The sequence below is a fragment of the Meles meles genome, chromosome 5 (assembly GCF_922984935.1).
Source record: "Meles meles chromosome 5, mMelMel3.1 paternal haplotype, whole genome shotgun sequence".
NCBI classification, from domain to species: Eukaryota; Metazoa; Chordata; class Mammalia; order Carnivora; family Mustelidae; genus Meles; species Meles meles.
This window is the reverse complement of record NC_060070.1, coordinates 65,192,072-65,219,291: the sequence shown is the minus strand read 5'-3', so window position 1 is coordinate 65,219,291 and position 27,220 is coordinate 65,192,072. Positions and strand designations below refer to the sequence as shown.

At 40.5% G+C, this 27,220-nt stretch overlaps 1 protein-coding gene and 1 non-coding gene across 3 annotated transcripts in view; one reads left to right on the top strand and one right to left on the bottom strand.

Annotated features, from left to right (window-relative positions):
- The window catches only part of ARFGEF3 (ARFGEF family member 3), a 169,337-nt gene that overhangs the window by 34,807 nt on the left and 107,310 nt on the right, over positions 1–27,220 (top strand). For both annotated transcript variants that reach the window (XM_046005551.1, XM_046005550.1), the window contains exons 3-4: positions 10,169–10,250; positions 13,437–13,568. In XM_046005551.1, coding sequence (XP_045861507.1) covers positions 10,169–10,250; positions 13,437–13,568 — 214 coding nt within the window. The remainder of the gene's footprint in view (positions 1–10,168; positions 10,251–13,436; positions 13,569–27,220) is intronic.
- LOC123942813 lies at positions 5,498–5,631 on the bottom strand. The gene has a single exon (XR_006818474.1). It is a non-coding gene; the product is annotated as a U4 spliceosomal RNA (small nuclear RNA).

Below are 27,220 nucleotides of genomic sequence, written 5' to 3'. Positions count from 1 at the left end.
GGTCCCGGGCCAAAAGCTTTGAAGGAAAGTGAGATGGTGTTTTTGCTCATGTAGTACAGGGCAAGCTTTACATTTTATTTCTAAAGGCAATATATTCTTGAAAAAATTTTAAATGTAGAAACACATAATAATAAAACCAAGATCATCCATGTTCCCAAAAGGCAGAGAGAGATTTTGGATGTGTTCTGAGGAATTTCTTACCAGCCTCTCTCTCTCTCCTCCACCTCTTCTATAATCGTAGTAATGGTTTATTTGGGGGGGGGGGGGGTCATGACACGGTATATATTCTCCATCGCATTTTCATTTTTAAATTTTTGGCATAAGATTTCAAAGTGCTTTCCGGTGTCAATGAAAACTTTCCAGAATACTTTTAATTATTATCTATTATTCCCTTCTATGAATGTGCCATGATTTCTTTAACCTTATTTACCTTATAAATAAAATGACAATAAAAAGCCTTTGCGGGGCACCTGGGTGGCTCAGTGGGTTAAAGCCTCTGCCTTTGGCTCAGGTCATGATCTCAGGGTCCTGGGATCGAGCCCCCCTCGGGCTCTCTGCTCCGCGGGGAGCCTGCTTCCTCCTCTCTCTCTGCCTGCCTCTCTGCCTAGTTGTGATTTCTCTCTGTCAAATAAATAAAATTAAAAAAAAAAAAGTCTTTGCATCCAAACCTTTGTTACATGTATAATGATTTCTTTAGAACAGATTCATGGAATAGAAAATCCTCGGCGAAACTGTATTCACGATCGTAAGCTCTGGATAGCTACTGACAAATGATTTTTTATGGAAGTGTTAAAGAATAAACCTTTCATGGGGCCACAGGGAAGGGTTCTGCGAGGAATTGCTAAGTGTGTTGATGGAGGTGAGAAAGAGTTTACAGTGTTTCACGGTGGAAAAGTGTACAAGCCTGTGTGTAAATGGTTGACATGGGGGATGATGTGAGGAAATACTGGATTGACAATGGACAGGAAGAAAGGAGCTGGGCTGTTTGTTTATCTTTCATGAAAAGTCCTCCACAGGCTTACTGGGTGTAAAATGCTTAGCCCTGTCTTGGAACAGGGTTCGAGAGTGACAAATGATAATCACTAAGGTTCTCTGTGGCTGAGGAACTTGAGGTCACGGCTCCTGTTGTGCCCCACCTCGTTTCCAGGAGTGAGTTTTTCTCTCTTATGCTCCTGCCCCTCATCGATAAATGCCAGTATTTTTTGTCCTTTCTCATTGGCTTGGCATGAAGCTTAAAGCAGATTATATTATTACCTAAGCTCTTAAAGTGGTGCCCAGGATACTGAAGCCTTTATTAATAAATGGTGTTTCTACACTAGCAGGGCTCCTCCCTCTAGTTGGGCTGGCTGTGACAGAACACTCGAGCCAAAGAGAAACCAATATGTTGTGTCTAATACAACGTTTGTGTCTGGTGGAAAGAGAAGGCCACTTTCTTTGATCCTTTTATTGGACTCGCTTATCTTTATAGGCTCAGCTCACCTTAATAGCCTTGATGCTGACATTGTCAGTCATTTTCCTTCTTTTTGAAGATCAGAAGTTTGAACTGACACTTGCCCCTATCTTGGGCAGGAATGATGTCTTCTTTTCCCTCTGTTCTGTACTCTGTGCCCAGTGCACTGACCTGAATGTAATAAACACTCAATAGTTATAGAAAAGGATGAATTCTAGAGCAGCCTCCCTTATGATTAGTGTGGACTTCATGTCTCTTCCTCTAGAAATTAAAAAAAAAAAACTTTAGTGTTTTTGTACTTAATTACACAGAATGTATATCTTATGGCAGAAGTATTACCAGATTGTGGGGGGAAATACCAAGCCACATTGTGTTTTTCATTTTTTTCCAAAGATAATTAAGCTCTAAGATGTCATGTACAGCATGGGGACTATAATTAACAACACTGTTGTGTATCTGAAAGTTTCTGAGAGAGGCCTCAAAGTTCTCATCTAAAAGGCTTCAAAGTTCTCATCACAAGAAAAAAATATAACTATGTGAGGTGTTAGATGTTAACTACTTACTGTGGCTATCATTTTGCAGTATACATATATTTCAAATCATTATGCCATACACCTAAAATTATTATGTTATAGGTCAATAAGTATCAATAAAACTGGAAAAAGGTATTTTCAAAATGAATAAAAATGCATTCTCCTTTATGAATTGTTTTCTCGATCCATCGTGCTCTGTAGTTTTAAAAAGGTAAATGGGTTTACCATTGTCCCATCACAAGAATGTAACAAGATAATGTTTTGTGTTTGTTACTTTCTATTCTTTTGCAGCTTTTTTCTTCTGAATTGACTTCTTTTATTTTAAAAAATGTGAAGAAAATAAGTTTGGCTCTTATATGTTAGAAAATATGATTTTCAAGGTAAATTCTAGAGTTTGAACAAATTTAAACTACCTCCATTCATACACCCATCTACTAGAGAGGAGGAGCCATCAGATCTATCAGATAGCAAAGGTAAAATCCAGGCAGTAGTAGAGCTTGAGTCGGGTGTCACAATATCCCCAGCTTTGGTTTTCTTTTTCAGCATTCCCCTGGCAATTCAGGGTCTTTTCTGGTTTCATACAAATTTTAGGATTCTTTGTTCCAGCTCTGTGAAAAATGTCAGTGGCATTTGGTAGGGATGGCATTGAAAGTATAGATTGCTCTGGGCAGCTTAGACCTTTTAACAATGTTTATTCTTCCAGTCCATGAGCATGGAATGTTTTCCATCTCTTTGAGTCTTCCTCAATTTCTTTCATCCTCAACTTCTTTCAGAAGTGTTCTGTAGTTTCTAAAGGATAGATCCTTTATCTCTTTGGTTAGGTTTGTTCCTAGGTATCTTCTGGGTTTTGGTGCTACTGTAAGTGGAATATGATCCAGCAATTACACTACTAGGCATTTACCCTAAAGATACAGACGTAGTGAAAAGAAGGGGCATATGCACCCCAATGTTCATAACAGCAATGTCCACAATAGCCAAACTGTGGGAGGAGCCAAGATGTCCTTCAACAGATGAATGGATAAAGAAGACATGGTTCATATATATAATAGAATATTACTCAGATATCAGGAAGGATGAATACCTACAATTTACATTGGCGTGGATGAAATTAGAGGGGATTATGCTCAGTGAAATAAGTCAAGCAGAGAAAGATATATATGGTTTCACTCATGTGGACCACAAGGAATAGCATGGAGGACCACAGGGGAAGGAAGGAAAAACTGAATGGGAAGAAATCAGAGCGGAAGGCAAACCATGAGAGACTCTGGACTCCAAAATGGAGGGTTTCTGAAGGGAGGGGCTTCGGGGATGGTGTAGCTGGGTGATAGGTATCAAGGAGGGCATGCATTATGATGAGCACTGGGTGTTATAGGCAAATAATGAATCATTGAACACTACATCAAAAACTAATGATATACTATATGTTTGCTAACTGAACATAATAAACAAATTTTTTAATTAAATTTTTAAAAATCTAGATAGTATTTACAACTTTTCAGATAACTGATGGACAACTACAAGCAATTAAGTATGCTTTTCATTACAAAAGCAAATCAATTTTCATAGTGTGGCCTATCGTATAAATGGAGGCTTTCTTTATGGACGACAACAACAACAACAACAGCAGGTATAACTGCTATAAAGAATGGACTATAATGGGGCACCTGGGTGGCTTAGTCAGTTACATGTCCAGCTCTTTGATTTGGCTCAGGTCATGATCTCAGGGTCATGAGATCGAGCCCCATGTCATTGGGCTCCACGCTGGGTGTGGAGCCTACTTAAGATTCTCTCTCTCCCTCACCTATCTACACCCTTCCTCCCCAGCCAGTCATTTGTGTGCACGTGTGTGTGCTCTCTCTCTGTCTCTAAATAATGATAATAATAATAAGAAGAAGAAGAAGAAGAATACATGGATTATCAGTGTGAGTACCAGTAAGAAATGGGAGAAAATTTAGTTCCATATTTAATATTTTGCCTAAGTACAAGCAAAGACACTCACCTTTTTGAGCTGAACAGAGGGAAATACAATGATGGTTATTTTTGTAAGGAGCCAATGGCTTTATGACTTTAAAAAGTATTTTGTTCAAATTATGCAAGTATATTCTAGAGTTATATAAAAATTGATATAAATAGAAAGTATAAAAAAAAAAAATTCCCCCATGCCACTGTCTAAAAACACCCATCATCAACATTCAGCTCACTCTGTCTTGGAGGGTACCTTAATTGACTGTCATTGCTATCTGTCCCTCTGTACTGTTTGAATGTTTTTAGGTACATGTAAACCTTTTACCACAAAACAATAGTGAAAATATATATTTTGAGAGAAAATATGAGCATAACCATATTATATTATTTGGGATTTTAGAATAGATCATATAAAATTGCTGATTTTCAACGCTTTCCAACCTACACAAATGGTAATTTCATGTGCTCAACTTAATAATTATAGGAGGGTTGCTAAGAAATCTTGAAGGGCTGCAGGAGAGAAGGAATTTTATGTTGTTCCTAGTCGCATTTGTAGGGCCTAAAGAAGTTCCTGGAGGGTGAATCTAATCTTTGGTACGAAATATAAAAGATTGATACTGATAAAAATAATTTTATTAAAATAGCAATGAAAATCATGATACAATGGAAGCGTATTTAACAGCACAGCAGAGGAAGTCAATTAAGGAACCAATTAAATTCCAATTGGTTCCATAGAATTGGCCCTGGCGAACCTTAGTCAATGAAAATTCATTGGTGTTGATACAAACTCTTTACAGCTTCGGAATTCATAAACATGAATAATAAAGTCCCAAGTGTCACACAGGGTGGAGGGGAAGCAGTGAAAAAAACCTCCTGAACTCAAATAAGGAATGTCTGTGGCCACTCGGAAAAGTGGATGGCTATAGCTTGAACTCACAGTTCATTTTAAATCCACACTTCCCAGGGCACCTGGGTGGCTCAGTGGATTAAGCCGCTGCCTTTGGCTCAGGTCATGATCTCAGAGTCCTGGGATCCAGCCCTGCATCGGGCACTCTGCTCAGCGGGGAGCCTACCTCCCCTACCCTCTCTGCCTGCCTCTCTGCCTACTTGTGATCTCTCTCTGTCACATAAATAAATAAAATCTTAAAAAAAAAAAGCCACACTTTCCCATTCATCTAAACTCTCTATACCTTCTCATAACTACATACCAGCTGTCAAATATAATTCATCAATGGTCAGTCAAAATAAGGTAATTTACATTACTTGTTTGATGCCTGCCCCAGTCTTTTTACTTGGGAATCATTTGAACTGCTATTTTTAAAGCCATGTGTCTTATGCCACAGTTGATGGGGAGCTGTGTACTGGTGAAGGCATTGGGGTGGCCTAGGCTGTGGGTCTTGAAGACACATATGGTCCAAGTTTAAACCACAGCTGTTTCATTTACAAACATGGGACCTTGGACAGGTTATCTCATATCTCTTCACCTTGTTGACAATTAAATCTCTACTTTCAAAAGTTGTAATTAAATAAAATAGGAAGGATGAACATGTGATCATGGGCATTTGCACATATAAGCCTCCAATTTTCGATCAGAGCCATGGTTATTACATGAAGCATTTCAATTAGCAATAATTGCGCCTCGGATAAACCTCATTGGCTACGATACTACCACTGCGCAAAGCTTACATGAAGCATTTCAGGCAATTATTGAGTAAATGGCTCAGATCCTAGAATCCTAGAATTGGTGGGTCAGCAGACCTTACAAGTCTAAAGTGTCTCTGTGTCCATCCAAGAGGAATCAGCCCAACATTCAGGAACTGATTCGGTTTTACTTCAAGTTCATATTGAAGTTGGTATTGAAAGCTGATTTTTGGTAAATCCTAACTTTCCTGCTGTTGACCTATTTCAGTTGCCCCGTGTTCATTGCTCTCTTCTAGCCCAAAAACGCTGGTCTTGACAACACAGTAAAGGAAATGGGTTTTGTCTCCTTGACACAACCAGACACAGTGTCATGGGATGGTGAGTTCCACGTGCACATGCAACACTGCTAATTCTTCTTTAAGGAATAATCGCATGTCAGGACATGGAACCTGAGGCCACTGCCCTTATTTAATTAAGCTAGAGGGAACGTTCACATGCCTGTGCATAAAAATAATCACTTACTGTAAATGAATATTAATATTTGGTATGCCCTTTTCCCAATGAGGCAGCATCTAGAAAGATCAAAAGATGATTTATTCTAATACAGTACGGGCAAAGGGGACCGGGTGTGCACCACCTTGCAACTTCTTTATAAATTTCATCCCGAGACCCAATTAACAGGCCTGTTATTCTCTTTTATGAAAATCACTTAAAAAAACTAAGACAGCAGAGTTTTCATGGAACCACAGAGCAAGCAATGAAATCAGCCGTGCCTGTGAGCTTCTTTCATTTCGAGAAATGAGGAGCTGAGGCTTGTGATGCTAATCTAGGGCATTACTGGGTCTGAGGAGAGAAGAAATCTGGGATCTTGGAGAGAGTCTCACACACAGACACACCCTCCTTCTCTGCCCCAGGGCTCAGCATAACATCACTTCAAAGCCTATCCTTGCGGAACTCTTAAGCCCAGTCAGGGAGCGTGTCCCTCTTCCCTGACCCATCAAGATTTCTGCCATTTTGGGCAGGGTCCTTTCCCTTGAAGTTGGGGGCTTTTAACTTGCGATCCATATGAAGTTGGTGTTTGGGGGGGTGGTCATGAGTCCTCAACATGATTTCAGTACTTTTCCTAGGAAGAGGGTCATGTGCCAGATATGTTCATGATCCAGAAAAGGTTAGGAAACGGGTCGATTCTAATTTTGCTTTAATCTTTTGAGATTAAAAGGTGTTGGAAGGAACTTGGTTTTAGGGGGTCAAATTCCATTTGGATTGTATCTGGTAGATTTTAGCTATGTAGCCTTGGGCAGGCTACAGAACCTCTCTGAACCTCCAGTTTCTCTAATGTAAAACCAGATAAGAATGCTTATTTAAGGTTGAAGTGACAGGTACACTTAAACAGAGAAATAAGGACGAATTTTGTTTATTTTTTTCTGTCTTTCCTTGAATGAAATGAAAGCAAGTATCTATTCAGTTGTGGTTTGGGCCAGATTTTTCTGAGCACCCTGATGGTGTCTTGCTGGCACTTAAATGTTGGTTGAATAGATGGTTGGATGGATGGAGTGCCTTGGCTTCGCACCTAGATGAACTCTGTCTCCTTTCTCAAAAGACATTATTTACTAAGAGAGATCTTGGTCCTAAAAGATCTCTCTCTAGGAGAGACCTTGGTTTTGTCAAAGTCCTCCCAGGACAGTTAGCTCCATATCCTGGACAAAATCTTTCTACATACTCTGACAAGATTAGATCTTATTATCCTGAGGGAAATCATGATCTGTGCTGCCATTATCTGTATCAGGACTGGTCAAACTAGAGTCTATAGGCCAAATCTGGCCTGTTGCCTGTTTTTATAAACTTTTATTAGGACATAGCCATGCTTATTGATTTCTGTCTTGTCTATGACTGCTCCTGAACTATGGCAGAGTTGAGTACTTAGGACAGAGACAATGTGAAGAGAAAACCTGAAATATTTATTACCTGCCTCTCTATGGAAAAAGTTTGCCAACCCCTGATACATTATTTGTACTCCTTAGTGCTACCCTGCAGGATTGGTCTTCAGATGCCCTTTTTCTGGACTGGGAAGTAAGAGCCAACAGAATTAAGTATCTTGAGATCATACAATGTATAGTAATCCAGGTCAATGTGATTCTTTCCCCTAAACACTGATACGTTTCACTTCAGCCCAAACCTAGCTGAACCACTACATCTGTCCAGTGACCATGACCAGCACATGGAAGCAGGCTACACAGTGATGTCCCCTAGAATCACGGTACAACCCTGGGGGGCAGGGGCTGCCTGTACAGGTCTGCAGTACAAATCCTGTGAATGTGGGAGTAGATGAGAAAGTGGAATGAAGATTTCAAAGACTAGTTCTGAGACAGCAGAGCCATAGGAGTCTGTAGCTGCTTGTATGCCAACACAGGGCTGCTTACCAAAGGTCATGAGGTTCAACATTTCCAGAGTGTCCTTGTGGCTGCCAAGTGTGGCCTCCGCTCTTGTTTGGTACCCTCGGTGGGTGACATGTGCGACTTGTGCGTTTGCAGCACAGAGCCACTCAGCAGAGACTTTCCTTCCTCTGGGCTGTGAGACCATGAGGGTTTTAGACCTACATACTTGCTCATGGGTACTGAGCCTTCATTGGCAGGTCTGACTCCAAATATGAGCAGAAAGTTCTTTCCCAGTGAATGAATCCTGATGGAAGTTTGTTTTAGGGGTTTGCAGATGAGACTGTGGTTCTTCTGTTAATACTCCATCTGCCTGTTATTTCTACTTATCAGCGTTCACCTTTCCAGTTAATTTGTACAGCTTATAAACTGGTTATGATTAAACCAAAGGGGAAAAAAAAAACAACTTGGGAACAATTCAGCCACTCCTACTTTACTCGACTGCATAGCCAAGTTTGCCTTATAATGGTAGAAGCTGGCGGTAATGGGTACAGTAACAAAATTCCAGCCCCCCTCCCCCTCCCAGCTGGAAGGAACATAGTTGGGTAATTTATCCATCTGTCGCAGGATGTGTCTAATGAGAAACGGCTGCAGTGTTAATTGACTGTCACATAAAAATGGCTATTGTAGCACTAGGTTGGTGAGGGGAGAGGTGAGAAGGAATGGAAAGGCTCATGTTCTCTCTAATGGAGTCTGTATTTGTTCTGTCTTTGTGGCCAGCATCAGGGATGGTCTGGGACTCTTGCTTCATCTGTTGTGGAGCTGCTGTTGGAGGATCCACAGAAAAGCAGCAGGGCTGCAGGGCCTGACATCCTTCTGATAGGAAGGAATCAGAGCTATAATTAACTTTCTGTTTCATTGTGCTCTACAACAGTGACCCTTAGTTCTCCAAAGACGAAATCCCATAGCCTCACCCTGTAGCTTTCACACTCCACGAACATTTCAGTTTATGCTGAAAATAGAAAACAGATAAAAATGAGGTTGCTGTGGTTTAAGTGGGGGCGGGGGAACCTGGTAAAATTAAGTAACATTCCATTTGTTGTGCCAGTGTAGCTCCATGGGGAAATAATAGGTTGATTAAAATTCTTGGATATTGTTTAATTATTTAGAGTGAATGTTCTAACAGAAAGATGGGTTTTTTAAACAGCTCTTTTGGTTTATTCTTTTTTTTTTAAAATATTTTATTTATTTGACAGAGAGAAATCACAACTAGGCAGAGAGGCAGGCAGAGAGAGAGGAGGAAGCAGGCTCTCCGCGGAGTAGAGAGCCTGATGTGTGGCTCGATCCCAGGACCCTGGGATCATGACCTGAGCCGAAGGCAGAGGCTTTAACCCACTGAGCCACCCAGGTGCCCCTCTTTTGGTTTATTCTTAACATATTTTAGTCTCCAGTTATTTTTTTAAGCTTTAAAACATCTGAGTACCTCCCCATATACATCTTTTTCATCTTTCCCATGGTACCGGAGACTTCTTGTTGGTCAAAGATGCTGGTATTTATATTTCTGTCCTGGAAACATGTTTATGGAAAAGCCATCACACAATTCAGCTCTACCTGATGGAGACTAAAAAGTGAATTTAGAAATGATACATGGCTGTTGAACATTTTGAATCGGAGCGAAACTGACACGTTAATGGAATTTCAATTTACATTGATGAAGCAGAGTAGTGGTGGTGATGCATTCACTTTGTAGACGAGAGAGAGGTATGAGCCAGACAGTGTAATCTGTATCAATGGTGCTTTCTAGAGTTGTTCACCGCAGGTGTACTGGGTACAGCAATTATATTTACGAGAGAGTAAGGCATGTCACTGGTGAGACTGCTGCCATGTAATAATTTGTACACTGAAACAATTGGTCGAGGGTCCTTGTGTTGGCTCTTCCTGTGGCCAAGGAAAGTGCCGATATGCTCTCATTTACGCACAGGTGTTTTGGTTTTTTCTTTTTTCTTTTCTTTCTTTCTTTTTCTTTTTTTTTTTTTTTTTTTTTTTTTGCTGTGTGTTTTTTTTAAGTCCATGTGCATTTTTATTCTCGGTTATACTTTTTATGCATGTGTGCCGCAGTATTTGGGAGTGGGTATGCAGAAGGCTTGTATCACTTGACTGCCAGCTTTGCTGAGCTCATATGTTGTTCTTATTTATGTGTTTGCCAGGGAGAAATGCTTGCTTCCTCTCCAGTTGGCTTTGGAATCCAAGAATGTGAAACTGGCCCAACATGCCCTGGCAGGAATACAGGTATGGCTCTCACTGGGCGCAACCAGGTGACAGAAATTAACAGGCTACTTTGGCATTGAAAGAGCAAATACTTAACATTTTAAATACTAGCTGTTTAAAGACCCGGACCACAATTTGATTGAACTAGGTAATAACCACAGAGGATAACCAAATTTTCATATATTTACCAGCATTTCTTTGGACATAGCATTAGATTGCTGAGCGTTTGTCATCTGCCACTAATTCCCAGCTAAGCTCACACAGAAATGAAATACTTCAGGGGATGTCCAACTTTGGGAGGACAGAGGATCCCAAGAGAGACACCTCAGGTTCTGTACCAATCCAAATCTTATGTACATTCAACATCTTTGGTTCTGTGGAAGGAGAATTAATAGTAAACCGGAAAGATTTTGTCTTGTTTTCTATTTTACAGTTAGGTTGGTGAACAAATTCATGTGTTTTGTTTCCAGAGCAAGAATGGGAGGGGGAAAAAATTTAGCCTAATCAGAAAAGTCAGATTGCTTGAGCACTTTCCTTCTCTGAGCGTTTGTTCATTTGTATTTTACACCGTATAGAATAGGTCTAATTCCAACAGTGCGAAGGTGATGACTATATAATATATTGGTTTTTAAGTGGCTTAGTTCCTAAGTGACAGGCCTGTGGGGTTTGTTCAGGGTGGCCATGGATTGGTGGCATTTGTCAGATTTTCACATTAGCGTTGACTATTTCATCCTTTAAGTGTCTTTCTCATACATATGGAAGAGTGAGAAGACTATGGCTCTTCTTTCTCCAGTGGATTGAAATTAGATAATGTGTTTTAATATGCATTCGTATTAGACCTTTTTAAACATTGTCAGTGATATTAAAAACTCTTTGCTTTCTCCGACATGATTGGGCCAACCATGGATGTGAATGGAGTTTGTTTTGACCTGCTATGTATGTTCCCTTTTCTCTAGGAAAATGTACAGATTTCCCATTTATTTTTTTTAAGATTTATTTATTTATTTGAGAGAGAGAGAGCGCAGAGTGGAGGCAGAGGGCAGGGAGAAGGAGAAAGAGAATCTTGAGCAGACTCCCTGCTCAGAATGGAGCTGTTATGGGACTTGATCCCATGACCCTGTGATCATGACCTGCACCAAAATCAACAGTCAGCCACTTCACCGATGGAGCCACCCAGGCACGCCCCCTTCATTTACTTTTTTAACTCCCAAACACTCCAAGCTTTCAAAACCGTGTTTGCATGGGCTTGCTCTATCACTTTAACTCCGGGGACTTGCTGGGCAGTGAGCATTCCTCCTACCACCTTACTTCCTCTGAACTTTCGCATTCTTGCAGGGCTTTCCAGGCCTTATCACATCAAGTAAAAACACGTTTGTATATAAATTAAACTCCAGGGTGCCCGGCATGCACTGTGTGACAGTGTGGGGGGTGGAGGGGATCTCTTTTGAGAGGATATGAACAAGATGTCAGGGAGTCCTGAGAAGGTTTGAAGAACTTGTTTTCTGGATCTACAGTGACATTCCACTGAAAGAGTGAGTCCTTACACAGGATGAGTCAGAATTTCAAAGTTTCTTGGCTGCAACTGTACGCGGAATGGGATGAGGGCAGATTTAATAGGGATAAATATAAAATCCTACGCTAGGGTCTCAAATAGAATAGCTTAATTGCAGCCCTTGCGAATGAGAATTAGGGATTTCAGGGTGAGTCAGCATAGAATGCACTGTGACTTACAACGAAGCTCATTTGATCTAAGAATATAATTAAAGTCAGGCATTGCTGTTTTTCAGATTTTGGTTTTAGGCAATAAACACATTTAATTATCTCACTTAACTAGAATTCTAGAGGCAAGCTTTTCTGGTTTGGGTGTGACCACTCAATGGTGCCACCAAAGACCCCATTTATTTTTGTCTTTCCCTTCTGCCATCTTTTAAAGATTTTTTTTAAAGAGCAGTTTTAGATTTACAATAAAATTGAGAAAAAGGTATGGAAATTTCCCATATGCCCCCTACGCCCACCCATGTCTAGCCTCCCCCATTATCACTCACCAGAATGGTGTGTATGTGTGTGTGTGTGTATTTTTTTTAACCAGGGATCAACTAACAGTGGCAGATCTTAATCACCCAAAGTTCAGAGTGTACCTTAGGGACCGGTCCTGGTTACATAATTCTTTAATGTCAGACCACCCCTTCAAGTGTGACAGTCACTCTGGAGTTCACGTTTTTAAGCAGGAGAGCATCTGTGAAGCCATCTTACACCAGGAACAGTTGAAGATGCCCCAGGAGGTTTAGTATGGAGAAGAAAAGACTTGGGGGGACTTCTCAGCTGACTTCTGAAGTTTTAGCTTAGTCTTATGGCTCCAGGAAAAGATGAAGGAGTAGGAGTTCTAGGAAGGGTTTTTGTACAATCTAAGAATTTTATGAAAAATGAGAGTTGTCTCCTCACAAAAAAGAACCATGATCTATAGTATCTCCTGAGAAACCCCATGAAAGTGAACGTCTCATTTTAGTTTTTGTGGGATTCATTTTCTGATGGAAACACATTAAGATTTGTGAGTTCATGAATACTTCTTGGGTAAATGATTGTTCACGTTAGGAAATATCTGAAAAATGAACTTGTTGTCTACAAGACCTTCTCCTTTCCTATGACAAATCTATGTTCAGAAAGGGTTATGTGTGAATGTGACTTTGGTTAGGTGCTAGATGGCCCTGGGCACATTCATCCTCTGTCCCCACCAACCACACTACTTGTATGGTCGCCATGTTATTTAGAATGAATTCTCTAACAGCAGCAAAAAGTCTTTGCCCAGGGGCACCTTGGTGGCTCCGTGGATTAAAGCCTCTGCCTGCGGCTCAGGTCATGATCTCAGGGTCCTGGGATCGAGCCCCATGTCTGGCTTCCTGCTCAGCGGGGAGCCTGCTTTCCCCTCTCTCTCTGCCCACTGCTCTACCTACTTGTGATCTCTCTCTCTCTCTGTCAAATGGATAAATAAAATCTTTGAAAAGAAAATAAAAGTCTTTGCTCAGACTGTGCGAAAGGTTTGATGCATTTGTCCTTGTTTGGTGGCATGTAGCATGAGTTCTTTCCGAATGGCCTCCACCAACAGGGCTCCTGAGTACGAAAAATTATCCTCAGGACATACTTAGATACAACAGACTATGGCAGCAGGGGAAGGCCTGTCTGTGATCATTGCCTTGTGCCTCTTTACAGAAGCTTCTGTCAGAAGAGAGGTTTGTATCCATGGAAACAGACTCTGATGAGAAGCAGCTGCTCAATCAGATCCTGAATGCTGTGAAAGTGACGCCTTCCCTCAATGAAGACCTGCAGGTGGAAGTGATGAAGGTTGGTTTGACGTGGCTGCTGTTTTGCGTCACTGGGATGGGAACAGACTGACCCTCCTCCCCCAACCCCTCACTGTTAGCCTAGAAATGCCTCCATATTGTGGTGATGTTGGCTCCCTTTTCATTTGGAATATATGGTTATTCTTGCTTATGGTCCCCCAGAATTACCTGGATTGTTGAACAGAAATGACAACTAGGTAAAAAGATAGAATTTCGGTAAATCTATATGATTTTTTTGCTTGATCCTGCATATCCAATATTATTAGGTAACGTCTTTATCACTTTTTGAGAGAATGCATGGGAGTAGGTCCAGCTTATAGATCTGGTCATTCTGGGTATTCTGCTGCCTATTTATGTTAAAACAAAGCAGTGACCTAATGATGTTTTCACATATACTAAGGCTTTAGAAATAGACAGTTTAGGGTCAGGAAGAGCAACTTGGGGAACTACACTAGAATCCCATCTTTCTTGTCTATCCTCAAATTGTGGGAACCTTATCTCCCCTATTTCAATTACCACTTTGAGGGATGGCACCTCTCCCTCCCCTTTCCCTTTGCCCTCCCTTTGCGGATCACCATGATTGGGAGCCCCTTATGCCGACTCTGGAATGTGTCCTATCCTGTGAATGAACAATGAGTTGAGCTGCAGAGGATGGAAATCTCTGCCCCAGAACAGCACCTCCGTCAGAGCAACACAGCAGGAACCACTGGGCTGGCTTTTAATAACGCCATCTATTCATTTTTCTCCTGGAGGAATAAGTATAGAGAAATATTTAAGAATAGTTGGTGTTTTTTTTTTTTTTTGCACTGTTTCCCTTTTTATTTATTAAAAAAAAAAAAAAAAAGAATAGTTGGTGTCCTAGAATGGTCGATTTCTTCCTGGAAATGCACTGAAAGATTTTTGTCTCGGGTAAGAGAATTCACTCCTCTGAGTTTCGGTTTCTCCATTCAGAGAAGATGATTTCAGTAATGATATTTTCTCAGTGCCCTGGGCCTCAGCATAGCCCATAGCTGACGGGTAATTTCAGTGCAGTGGTGACAAGCTGAGACTCTGAAGCAGCTGATTGACTTTTCAGATGGATGTCCTCAGGTAGATTCCTTCACCTCTCTGTGCCTTGGTCTCCTCATCTATAAAATGGGGGAAATAGTAGCACGTACCCAACAGGATTTTTGCAAGGATTAAATGAGTGATATTTGTAAAGAACTTAGCACAGTATCTGGCATAAAGCCAGTGCTTTACAAGTGTTAGCATATGCCTACTACTTCCCACCTGCGGGTGCTGAGTCATAGTCTCAGTGGGTGCATCTAGGAACATTATTTTTTTAAACACTCTTTATTTGAGAGAAAGGGAAAGAGAACACAAATGAAGTGGGGGAGAGGGAGAAGCAGACTCCCCAATGAGCAAGGAGCCCGATTCAGGGCTCCATCCCGGGATCCCAGGATCATGACCTGAGCCAAAACCACATGCTTAACCTTCTGAGCCACTGAGGTGACCCTAGGACTATTCTTAAAGTAAACATTGAGAATCCACGAGCTAGCTGATCCCGAAAATCTCATTCGTCTTTAACTCTCTCTAATTCTGTAATGCACAGTTTTGCCGTGTCCTCTAACATCCATTTGGCAGCTGTGCATTCATAGGAACTGAAGAGCAACCACTTCTAGAACTTATTTGACTTCTCCACTTCCTCCATGCTGCCGTTGAGAGAGAGAGACAAGGCCGACTGCCATGTTAACTTTTGTGGCTTCCAAGACAGTCTGCTGAGTTGTTCTTGTAGTATTAGGTCTCCAAGTACTGGAGGGTGAGCTGTGGTGTCACAAAGAGACACACACCCCACAGACTCACATTCTTATGGAAATAGAAGGAGAAAGTGCCCATTCTTCTATAAGTCTTAGAGAAGCAGGATGTTTAATGGTTATGTCAACAGTAACACCTGTTTTGAAAACTTACGCCTGCTTCCTCGTTCCAGCCCAGCAGTGCCTTCTGCTAGCCTTGCTGAGGACAGAAGTTGACACATGTTAACTCTACTGGAAATCCTGGAAAGCCTATCTTAATGGACTTTCTAATGACACCATGATAGAATTTGACATTAATGCCCAGAAAGAAATCAGGCATTGTCAGACAAGAAGAAAACAGTAATTTGGCCTGCCATTCTTTAAAATTAGATTTCCAAAGTGCTTAAAAAGAGAAGGGCCTTTGCCTTATGCTATTAATCATTTTAACCATTTAAACATTGGGATGGGGAAAAAAATACTTCAGTTTACAGCAAACCTAGCCTTCAATTACTTTCTTTTATAGTGTACTTTTATCTTAGACAAACCTTTTTAGACAAGATAACTAACTATACCCTCAAGTGATATTATTAGCATCAAGTGGAACTCCAGAGCTGGTGGTCCAACCGTGAGAGTCCACGAGGGAAGGTTCCATGATCATTACTTATTTCTGACATTTAAATTATTTGGGTATAAGGACATACCCAAATTATAGCATTTCTAGCTTAGAAATAATAATAGTGTTTATACCCTTTCTCTATGCAGGAAAAATTTCTGCAGTAATTTCAGTCACCTTTAGAAGCGTGTGCCCTTTTCTCTTGGGTGCTATCCTATTTATAATGGCCCAACTAAAAACTCCCAAATACATCCTGGTTTTGCTAATATCATTACCATATTAAAATGATTTTGCCACTTGTTCTCCCCAAAAGAAAGAATTGGATGAGCCCTCAAGGAAAAGCTCTATCCCCATTACACAGGAAGGGTATATTTATTCTTGATGCTTTATATAACTCATCCTCATGATAAATGATCTAAACTAGGCATCTCCTATAAAAATCCATTTTATATAAATATTTTGTAGGTACTAGAAAATCTTTTAAAGTGAGATATGGCAGGCATTTTTAGATACCGGGACGTTATTCAGGAGCGATAAAGCCACACCATTCAGTTTTTATTTATGTCTGTCTAACCACAGCAGGGCCCATTTTTATGACAAACCCCAGGTGCCATTTTTTTAAGAAGCTATGCCATGCATTTTACTCACACCTTGCTCTCTGGTAGTGTTTGTAAACATGAGAAATTGAACCCTGTCACACTCTTAAGAGTGTGGAGCACTTGTATTAAATTTCTGGAGAGAAAATAATATGGTTTCCTCTTTGAAGTTTCCCAGAGATTAAACAAACTATCTAATAATGAGACTCAAGATTCCAAAGGTAGTGTTCTCATTTGGAAAGAAGGCCCTAGATTTCAACTGGAGGGTTAAAGAAAAAAAATCAATGATGCTTACTCCTGACAAATTAAATCGGAGTGAGGTTAGACCACTTAATCTAAGATCTGTTCTGCATGGTTTTACTGTCTAACAAAAGGGGGAGAAAAGGCAATTTTGATTTATGGAAACAGCCATGTTTCCATATAAAAATTTTATTTTCATTATGATTTATGGAAACAGCCATGGAATCCAAATAAAAATTTTATAGCTTGAGCAAATCAAGGATCAGGACTGTAGAATCAGAAAGAAGGTTTCTCTGAAGGTAGATTATCTTAGTAATGGATTAACAGACAGCAGGGAACTACTTAATATTTAGGTTAAACACTTGCTGCTTTGGTAACATTTTCCCATGGTGGGTGCCATTTGGGTAAATGCCACGCAGATTTCCCAGGAGCCGGGTACGTAACTAATGACATCTCCGACTAGAGCAATTAGGACTTTTTCCCCCCTTCTTCCTGATAGATAACCTTTAGAGAGGTTATTAGCTGATACAGCTGGCTGAGTCTTTAAAACTGAAGGGAACTGTGGCTGGCCTTCTGCCTCCAGAAATGTGTCAGAGATGTGAGCATCCTATCTGAGACAGGCAGCCGGCTTTGTGGATAAGGAAGGATGTGATAATGGATACTGAGAAAGCATCTGATGGATGTTCTGTTATTAGATGTTTTACTTTGGTGATAGAAATGATACTGGTAGGATTCTTCACAATTTTTCAAGGAGAAATGACAGGGGCTGATAATTTGATATTTACTGTGCATCAGATGTGCTGGTCAATACTATATATTCACACTCAGGTCATACATCTGGTCAAATGGCGGGGCCAGTATTTGCCCTCTAATGCTGCTGGAGGTCAAACTTATGCTCTTAAACAGTGGGTTAGGTCACTTGCCTTTTTTTTTTTTCCTTTTTTTTTTCTTTCTTTTTTTTTCTTTCTTTCTTTTCAGCGTAACAGTGTTCATTGTTTTTGCACCACACCCAGTGCTCCATGTAATACGTGCCCTCCCTAATACCCACCACCTGGTTCCCCCAACCTCCCACCCCCTGCCCCTTCAAAACCCTCAGGTTGTTTTTTAGTGTCCATAGTCTCTCATGATTCACCTCCCCTTCCAATTTTCCTCAACTCCCTTCTCCTCTCCATCTCCCCATGTCCTCCATGTTATTTGTTATGCTCCACAAATAAGTGAAACCATATGATACTTGACTCTCTCTGCTTGACTTATTTCGCTCAGCATAATCTCTTCCAGTCCTGTCCATGTTGCTACAAAAGTTGGGTATTCATCCTTTCTGATGGAGGCATAATACTCCATCATGTATATGGACCACATCTTCCTTATCCATTACAGATGTAGTGAAAAGAAGGTCCATCTGTACCCCAATGTTTATAGCAGCAATGGCCACAGTCGCCAAACTGTGGAAAGAACCAAGATGCCCTTCTGCGTCTATTCTAAAAGGTGCATGGGTGTTAGTCAGCACTATCCCTATTCGAAAGAGAATTGAATGGAAAAGTTAAGTCAGAGGCTGATAAGGGGCAAAGCTAATAGTGGCTCAGAACCCTGTGTGTTTTTGGCATCCTCCATTACCATACATTCTTTTTGTAGTTTCAAGACCTAGATTCAAGTTTGAAGGAAAAATCAATGTCTTTTCCACCAAATTAGCTAATGGCTCTCTCTCTGTGTGTGTGTGTGAGGGGGATAGAGAAGGATTGAGATTGACATCAGGCTGGGGGGAGGGAAAGAATGTCATTTAATGTTGAGGTATTTTTACATTTTGCAACAAAAGCCAACCAAACACCTACAGAAAATACAGATAAGATGGAAAAAGAGCGGATGGCTGTAGAGCTGATAGACCAAAGCTTTAGGGCGTGCGTTTAGAACTCTGGTCTTACAGCGAGAAGGAGAGCGCGCTTTTAAGTTACGTACCAACAATGCAGTCAGTGCCTTGGTCTGGAAGAAAGAAACAGACCAAATAAAGGGACTGTTTCTAAATTCCTCTTCGTCATGTCCTAATGGAGGAGTCTCATACTGGCTCTTTATCCAATGGTTAGCTTTGATGCCCATGACTCTGGGCAGTGGGTCTTCCGGAGTGCCTCATGTGAGAAACAATCTTTAGTGCAGTTTCAGGATGAAATGGTTAAATTGTCTCCCCCTCTTGTAACAAGGAGAAAACCCTCCTTAGTCTAAAGTTACTGAGACAATTTAGAAGATCTGCAACGATCTCTGGTATTAAGGAAGAATCCAGAATTTGATGAAAACCGTTTAATTTTAATGTACCATTGTTAGAGATTGATCTGACTTGTTTACAAAAACATTATTTCTGTAATTAATGCAGAGAAGTGTGTAAAATATGTGGATCTGCTAAGTAAATGGTTCTTAAACCACCCATTTTCCTGCTGCTAAGATTGAATGATGATCCTCTTTTCCTAATTCATACTCACACTGATAAAATTCTTACTACGTTTTTCTCCCAGGTTTCTTTACTCTTCACTATGACTGCTTCAGGGAGACAATAAAAATATATGAAGAAGTAAGAAGCAAACACCGAAACCTTAGAAATGCCATTTTCCTTTCAATAGTATGCATTATTTTTAAGATGAAGATATTTCACATGATCTATTTTTTTAAGTGCCACAATTTCCAATGCCATGCCCTTTGAATACATCTGAGAACAGTTCTGCTAAATGTTTTACAGGTTTTCCTCATAATTTTTATTAAGCAAGTACAGATGGAGAGGCCTTCACTGTTTACTGTGGATGGTCCACAGTTTCTAGTAGGGTAGGGAGATCCTTTAAAAGTTTCAGTCATTTATTCCTCAAATATTGTATTGCTTCTTGTGTGCCAAGCACTATGCAAGCCACAGAAGATCTTTGGTGAAGAAAATGAACCAAAACCAAACAGAGGGGAGGTGGGGTTGGGAGAGGCAGAGGGGGTTATGGACATTGGGGAGGGTATGTGCTATGGTGAGTGCTGTGAAGTGTGTAAACCTGGCGATTCACAGACCTGTACCCCTGGGGATAAAAATACATTATATGTTTATTAAAAAAAAAAAATTGGAAGGGGAGGCGAAACATAAGAGACTATGGACTCTGAAAAACAACCTGAGGGTTTTGAAGGGGCAGGGGTGGGAGGTTGGGGGAACCAGGTGGTGGGTAATAGGGAGGGCATGTATTGCATGGAGCACTGGGTGTTGTGCAAAAACAATGAATACTGTTACGCTGAAAAAAAAAATAAATTAAAAAAAACAGAAACAGAGTCTGTTTGGAGGTTAGCGAAGGAGATAGAAATCAGTGAAACTCGGAAGTACACATATATTGTGATGAACACGAGGAAAGAAAAATCTAGGGACCTAAAAGTGTATTTCTAATAGTGCCTGATGGAGGATAGATGAAGAGGACGACAGAGAAGGCTATCCTTAAGGAGTGACATTTAAAATAAATAACATTTAACATGAGGGGTTGAGCCTGGGTGTTATACCCAACTGAAGAATTATTGAATGCTACATCTGAAACTAATGTTGGTGGTTAATTGAATTTTAATAAGCAAATAAAATGACATCTAAAGCATAAAGAATCAGACAAGAGGATAAGGCTGGAGAAAGGGAAGAAAAGATTGTTGTATTAATTAGAGATCATTTCGGCTGACACAGGGCGGAGGTTTATTTTCATTTTTTCACAGACTTAGGTCATTATTGGCTGGACCTCATGCTCTAAAATCGTTGTTTCTGGAATTTTGTTTCTCCACCTTGTGGTCCATGATGGTGCCCCATCCTCAATCAATGGTTCACACTCCAGCCACCTGGCAAGAGGATTTGTTTCTGCTTACAACCTATTGGCCATGGATGTATGGCAACTTCCATCATAAGAAAGGCTGGGAAGTGTAGTCTTTATTGGGGCAGCTGTGTGTCCAGAGTTCTATTCTTAAAAACAAAAGGGACAATGTTGAACAATAACTGGCAGTCTTCCACAATCACTTGTCACATGGGGATTACAGTCTGGCATATTTTCCCAAAAGGCAGCTGGCCCACCATCCCCTCTGTTACCTTTCTCTGTCAGGGGCAGAAGAGGGTGGCCTTGTGTTCAGGGAGGTAGGAGTTTAGCCAAGGCCCAGGGGACTACCTACAGGGGGCCCTTTGGGGAAAGTGCACATTATAATCTCTCCAAACTCCTTAACTATTGGTCCAGGCATAACTGGAAAAGTTCACTAGTTAGTGAAAACTAATTACATGTTTTAGTATTGTTTTTATCCCTTTAGTGCCAACCAGAGCATCTGGCACATGGCTTACTAATTGCTTGTTAACTTAGTTATTGATGGATAGAGAGGCGAAGGTTTGACCACGAGGGTAAGCAACAAGCAAAAGGAACTAAATTTGTGATGATAGATAATTGACGTGTGTGAGTTCACAGATGAGAAGGATTAACACAGATTCACACTTTAGAATGGAAGTAAGTTCACATATCATCAGATTCTTCTTTTTATAGGTACATTGAAGCTGTAATGGTCCAGTTACTTGTCTGGGCTTACACAGTGGTCGGTAGCAGGGTTACTTTTTCAACTATTTATATTTTTCGGCAAAGACTTTGTAGCAAGCCCGGGAGTTGATCCGGTCTCCAGATGTGTGCTATTGGATGGGTAGAGAAGAAAACTTCTTTGAATTGTGTTTAAGTAAACTGCAAGGTCAATGTGAGTCCTATGGCTTCTGAAAAATAATGGAACCTACTGAAAGAAGAGCACTCTCTTGCAGTAGATAGACCCCCCTGAGGAAAACTTAAGTGGCCAAGTGAGTCTGTGGGAGTAAGAGATAGCAGAGGGTTAACTGTCCTATGAAACAATCATGAGGCTCTATTGTTTTTAGACTTCTTATTACTTTTCTTTGTTTCAAAATACTTGGTAGCAGAGTGGTAAGGGTACAGTTCTGGAGCTAGAACGCCTGTTGACCTTGGGAAAGGTGATTATCTGTGCCTCAGTTTTCTGATCTGTAAAATGTGACCAATGATGATGCATACCTCCTAGAGTTGTTGTGCCTTCCGTGAGTTAGTATGAAAGAAGTGCTTGCAGCAATGCGGAGCATGGGGTTGGTGTTAGCTTTCATTGTTGTTACAGTTATTAGAAAAGAAGATGTGTAGCATAATAAGAAAATGAGTACCTCTAAACTCATTCGAATTATGAACCAGAACATTCGAACTAGCTTTGCTTTAGGAGTTTCTTCTTCCTATCTCTTTTCCTCCTCTATAGTCCCGCCCTCTATACAGCCTATAATGGTAATTTTCTTTTGTCATAATCGAAGAATGTGTATTTCATCATATATTTCTGATTCCTAAATATGGGCTTCATCATATTTACTATTGTTGAATTGTAGCTTCAAAGAAGAATTCTGTAAATTCTGATTTATCAGTTGTCCACCTACATACATTTCAGGTCCTAATCATTTACTGTGATTCCACAGTCTACAGAAAACACCCCACCATTTACACCCATAAAATTCAGTTCCATCCTACTAGGCAGAATTCATATGATTTGGATATTCTAGAAGAGCTTTATAATTATTAAATTGTTAAATATTTCACATATAGAGAATCAAGTTGGCTTTAGCCCTTTAGATACTATCTTGTGGAAGTTGGTTGGTCTTGTCTACAAGCATTGATTATGAAATATCAAAAGCCTTGAGTATATATGAGCAGAGACTATCTGAGATGAGGTGCCCATTCTGGGGAGAGTCTGAGAAGAAAAGAGAAGGAAGGAGTAAAGGTGTTATCTGGGACGTGCTCATGAAATTTACTTCTTAAAGCATCAGCTGTGAGATTAGGTCAAAATAAGTTTGTCACAGACTAACCTAGAAAAAGATAATTCATTGAGCCTTTGTTTTCTTTTAGATTTATTTGCATTGGTTTGTCCAGTGAAGGTATTTTCATTACCAGCAATATATAAAACTTTGTAGGATTAAAAGCCATACATTCAAAGGCAAGTGCTCATAAACTAATCGGAAAGAGATAATGATATTTACCATAATTCAAAGTATTTGTGTATGTTGTCACAGAAGTGGAGTTAGAAAAATTCAGAAGGAGAAACTACATTGAGCTGGGTAGATCAGCATTTCAAGGAGGGGATACTATTTGAGTTGAAGTTTGAAAGGTGTACGGAATTAAGACAATTTTGGGGGGGGAGGGCAGGCATTCTTGGTAGAGGAGAAAAGCCCCGTGGATTGGAAAGTGTGGGCTTATACTGGGATTCCTGAAGGTGGGTGAGCCATGAAGCTGGAGGTTAGGTTGAGGGAGATTCTCTAGGGCCTGGTCAGAGGAAGCGGGAAGGGGCCACTTCCAGAGCTGAGTGTTAGATGTTGAAGGTGCACAGGAAGAAGGAAGGGCTTTGCAGGATGGTCTGAAGTCAACAGGACTGAATCAGAGGCACTGGTGAACTGGCTTATTGTAAGAGCCTAAACGAGGAGTCCTGAGGACGTGAATCAGATTGCAGCAATAGGAAGGGTCCTTAGCAACGCTGTGCAGACAGGTGCACCCACGTGCCCCAAGCCAATAGGCAGGGAGAGAAGCAGGAGCCACGGTGACTGGCACCGGAGTAGGTGGTAAATGGGCGGGAAAGCAAAAATCCAAGGTGGTGATGGGACGAGGAACCAGAGTTTCTGACAGAATGATGGATTTTAAGGAGCCAATTAAAGAGAGACGTAGTGAGTTCACATTGTCAGATATGAAAGAATCATAATATTGTTAAAGGGTCATGTAAAGAAATACAAGGAGTTTAGCGCTAGAGGCTTTCCAAAATGGAGGAAAGTTCACTGTAAATCCCATAAGGATGACTGGCTTTTGTGTATTTGTTTCTAATCATATGTATATGTTCACAGTTATATTCATTGTGTATATAGACTTTTATTTCTTTTCACTGTAGATTATAAACATTTCCCAGATGGCTTTATTTATTCCTTCAAGTGTAATTTTTTCTTCTTCAAGTGTAATTTTAATGGTTATATAATTAGGAATTTGAGAGGTGGGGGAAGTATTGTCTGTTTACCATGTTGGAGATTTAATGGTTTTCATGGAATTGCATATACTCATTGGTGATGTTGAGAAGTTGAAATTAGGGATGGAAGCTTGGAGGAAATGTTGGCTCCAATGATAGATTTTTGAGTCTCCAGTTAGAGGGAGAAATTACAGGAACTTGCCAAGGGAGAGAATTTGGAGGGAAGAATAAGAATGGTTTATTTATTTGTTCAAGTGAATCAGCCAAGTTCATTATGATTTAATATTTACAAAGAAATTTTGTACAGATATCACTGTTATAGTATTTCCTAGAATTAGGTGCTAAGGGTTTATTGATAAATATGAATGAATATCAGACTTAACTACTAGAGGCACCAAATCAAGGCCAGAAAAGACACAACCATATGCCAATGAATAATTAGAAATATTTTCCAAACTGGGTACTCAGGAACACTAGCAAAATATTTTCTATGGACTAAAAAAATCTCAGAATAGCCATTTGCCAGAATGTGGGCAAGTTGAACCAGAAAGTTATTTCTCAAATTATCTGTCACCTCAGCCTAAGAGAAGTCAGTTCAAGTCCTAAGGGGTAGAGGGTTCATGCAATACAATAATTTCATTTATTTTCTTTGAACCAAAATAAAAACTGGGGTCATAGCTCAACTACTTCTTGTTACCTTCAGTCTGGGGTCTCTGAAACCTAATGAAGGATCAGTGGGTGCTTCCCAGATGCCATCTGAAAGTTCTGGATTCTAGCTTGGAGGCTTCTGGAAGCAGAGTATATAACACTATATTCACAGGGTGTGTGGGGTATAAGTGATCTAAAACAGTGGAGTAAAAAATACTCTCCACTGGGGAGTATTTTGTCCCCCAGAGAACATTTGGCAATATCTGGAGACATCTTCAGTTGTCACAGTTGGGATTGCCACTGTCATTGGAGGGGAGAGGCCAGGGGTACCGCTAACACCCTACAATGCACAGGACAGTCCCCCAGAAAAGGAAGTACTTGACCCAAAATGTCCATAGTATTGAGGTTGAAAAACTTTGATCAAAGAATAAGGGGGAAAATTCTTATTTGGGGCAGCCACATTTTACACTTAGATAAGAAAATGTACCCTGACATTCGGTATATACTTTGTGACTACCCGCAACCCCACTCTGACGGCACACGTTCTGCCCTCTCTGGAAAACGGAGTCTGCTTTGTTGCTTGTATTTCAAGTCCGTTTCTACTTCATGGCCAAGGCATACTGTCAGTGGTGCACACCCCGTAAGGCTGCAGGGGCAGAAGTGGGACATGCCCTGCACTGAATGGAAAGGCATTTGGTGGCTCAGAATTCCCATGCTCAACACTGACGTTCCCATCCTTGTTTTTGCCATATTTGGCAGAGTAAAAAAAAAAAGAACTGGAAGGTTTCTAAAGAGAAAGAATTATGCAATCATTTTTAATTTTATGAAGTTTCATGCCAAAACATAGCAAAGGCCTGAAGGAAATGTGCATTAAGGAACAAAGTTAGATTTTCAGCCAGAACCCGAGCTGGGGTTTGAAATGCACTTGGCATTAAGAATTTGAAGAGAGTCTCCTCCTCTCCATGCACCAGGAAAGACAAGGCCTTCTGTGGGCTGTACTCAGGGTTTTAGCTACTTTTTTGAGCTCTGGTGGATTTTGTTTGGTTTGATTTATAAATAACATCTGGTATTTAGAAAAATGAAACTACCGTCACCTCAAGATGCACTCATATGTTAAGTAAGATAATTTTAATAGTTTAAGAAAGAGGAAAAGAAGAATTCCTTAGTATACCCCATGTCCTCAGTGGGCCTTGACTCCCCCAAATCAGCACATGTCTTGATGGAACCCATGTCTTCTTCCCTAGGATTAATTTATTAATAGTGTGTGTTGTAGTGCATTAAATTTAAAGGCCCACTAAAAGATGAAAGTAGCATTACAGCTAGTATGCTCTGAGTTAGACCCTGAGAGCCTTGTCCAGAGTACAGTGTATTTTCCCAGTCATAGTACCCATCACAATTTATTGCAACCCCTTATTTTATGATGGCCTTCAACACCAGGTGTTAGCTCTGCAAGATCAGGGGCCAGCGTGTCTCTTTGGTTCAGTACTATATGTCCAACACCAGCATTAGATCAGACCCCTAATAACACACCCATAAATACTTGTTGGATTCATGAATGGAAGCCTGAGTAATGCAGCACAGGTTAGATGTAAAGTAGACATGCAGTTGCTACCCATTGAGGTCAAGAACCACTTCTCCACTCCAGTATTTGCAGGAATGGTCCTGGAGAGGACTCATTTGGAACCTTGGCAGAAATGAGATCTTTGAATCCTAAATCTTTGGCAAGTTACCATTTACTGTGTTGACCGCAAAAGGTAGGTTCTCAGCAGAGCATAGCAGGAGGTCTCAGAAAGGAAAAAATGTTCCATGAGTCTCATGGGAAGTGGCCTCTGGTTAGGAGAGATGATTTTTTCTCTGTCCAGAGTGAGGTCCTGCCAGGACATCCCAAAAGGAGGCTTACAAAATTCTGATCACCCTAACCAAGTCATCAGAAACTCTAGGATTCTTACCTTATGTGCTCACAAAATCTGCCATTTTGTGATGGCACACAATACCAACCTGATTCTGCCATTCAGATTCCCAGGATCATTTTCTTCTGTATGACTGGGCTGTCTTAATATGTTGTCTACACATTTTACAATAATGACCAGACATGAAGGTGCACAGTCTCACTGAAACTCTTAGGGTCATCATTCATGTGGACCATGCATCAGAAGGGGCAAGCCTGGGCCAGGACACCACACCTCTTGGGGCCTGGCAGGTTGCTGGAAACATGGTGGGCATCAAAAAGTCACACTTTACTCCTCTAAAAAGCTTATAAATCTAATGAGGCATAGAGAGGGTGCACAGGTTTAACTGATATGTCTAAGTTGCTCCAAAGAAATGTATAGAATATATGAACCATATCTTCTTTATCCATTTGTCTGTTGACGGGCATCTCAGCTCTTTCCACGTTTTGGCTATTGTGGACATTGGTACAAATGACCCTTCTTTTCTCTACATTTGTATCTTTGGGGTAGATACCTGGTAGTGCGATTGCTGGGTCATAAGATAACTCTATTTTTTATTTTTTGAGGAATTTCTGCACTGTTTTTCCAAAGTGTTTACACCAACTTACATTCCCACCAACAATGTAAGAAGGTTCCCCTTTCTCCACATCCTTTCCAACATTTGTTATTTCCTGCCTTGTTGATCTTTGCAATTCTAACTGGTGTAAGGTGGTATCTCACTGTGGTTTTTATTTGAATTTCACTCATAGCTAGTGATGATGAACATTTTTTCATGTGTCATTTGTATGTCTTCATTGGAGAAGTGTCTGTTCATGTCTTCTGCCCATTTTTTTGAC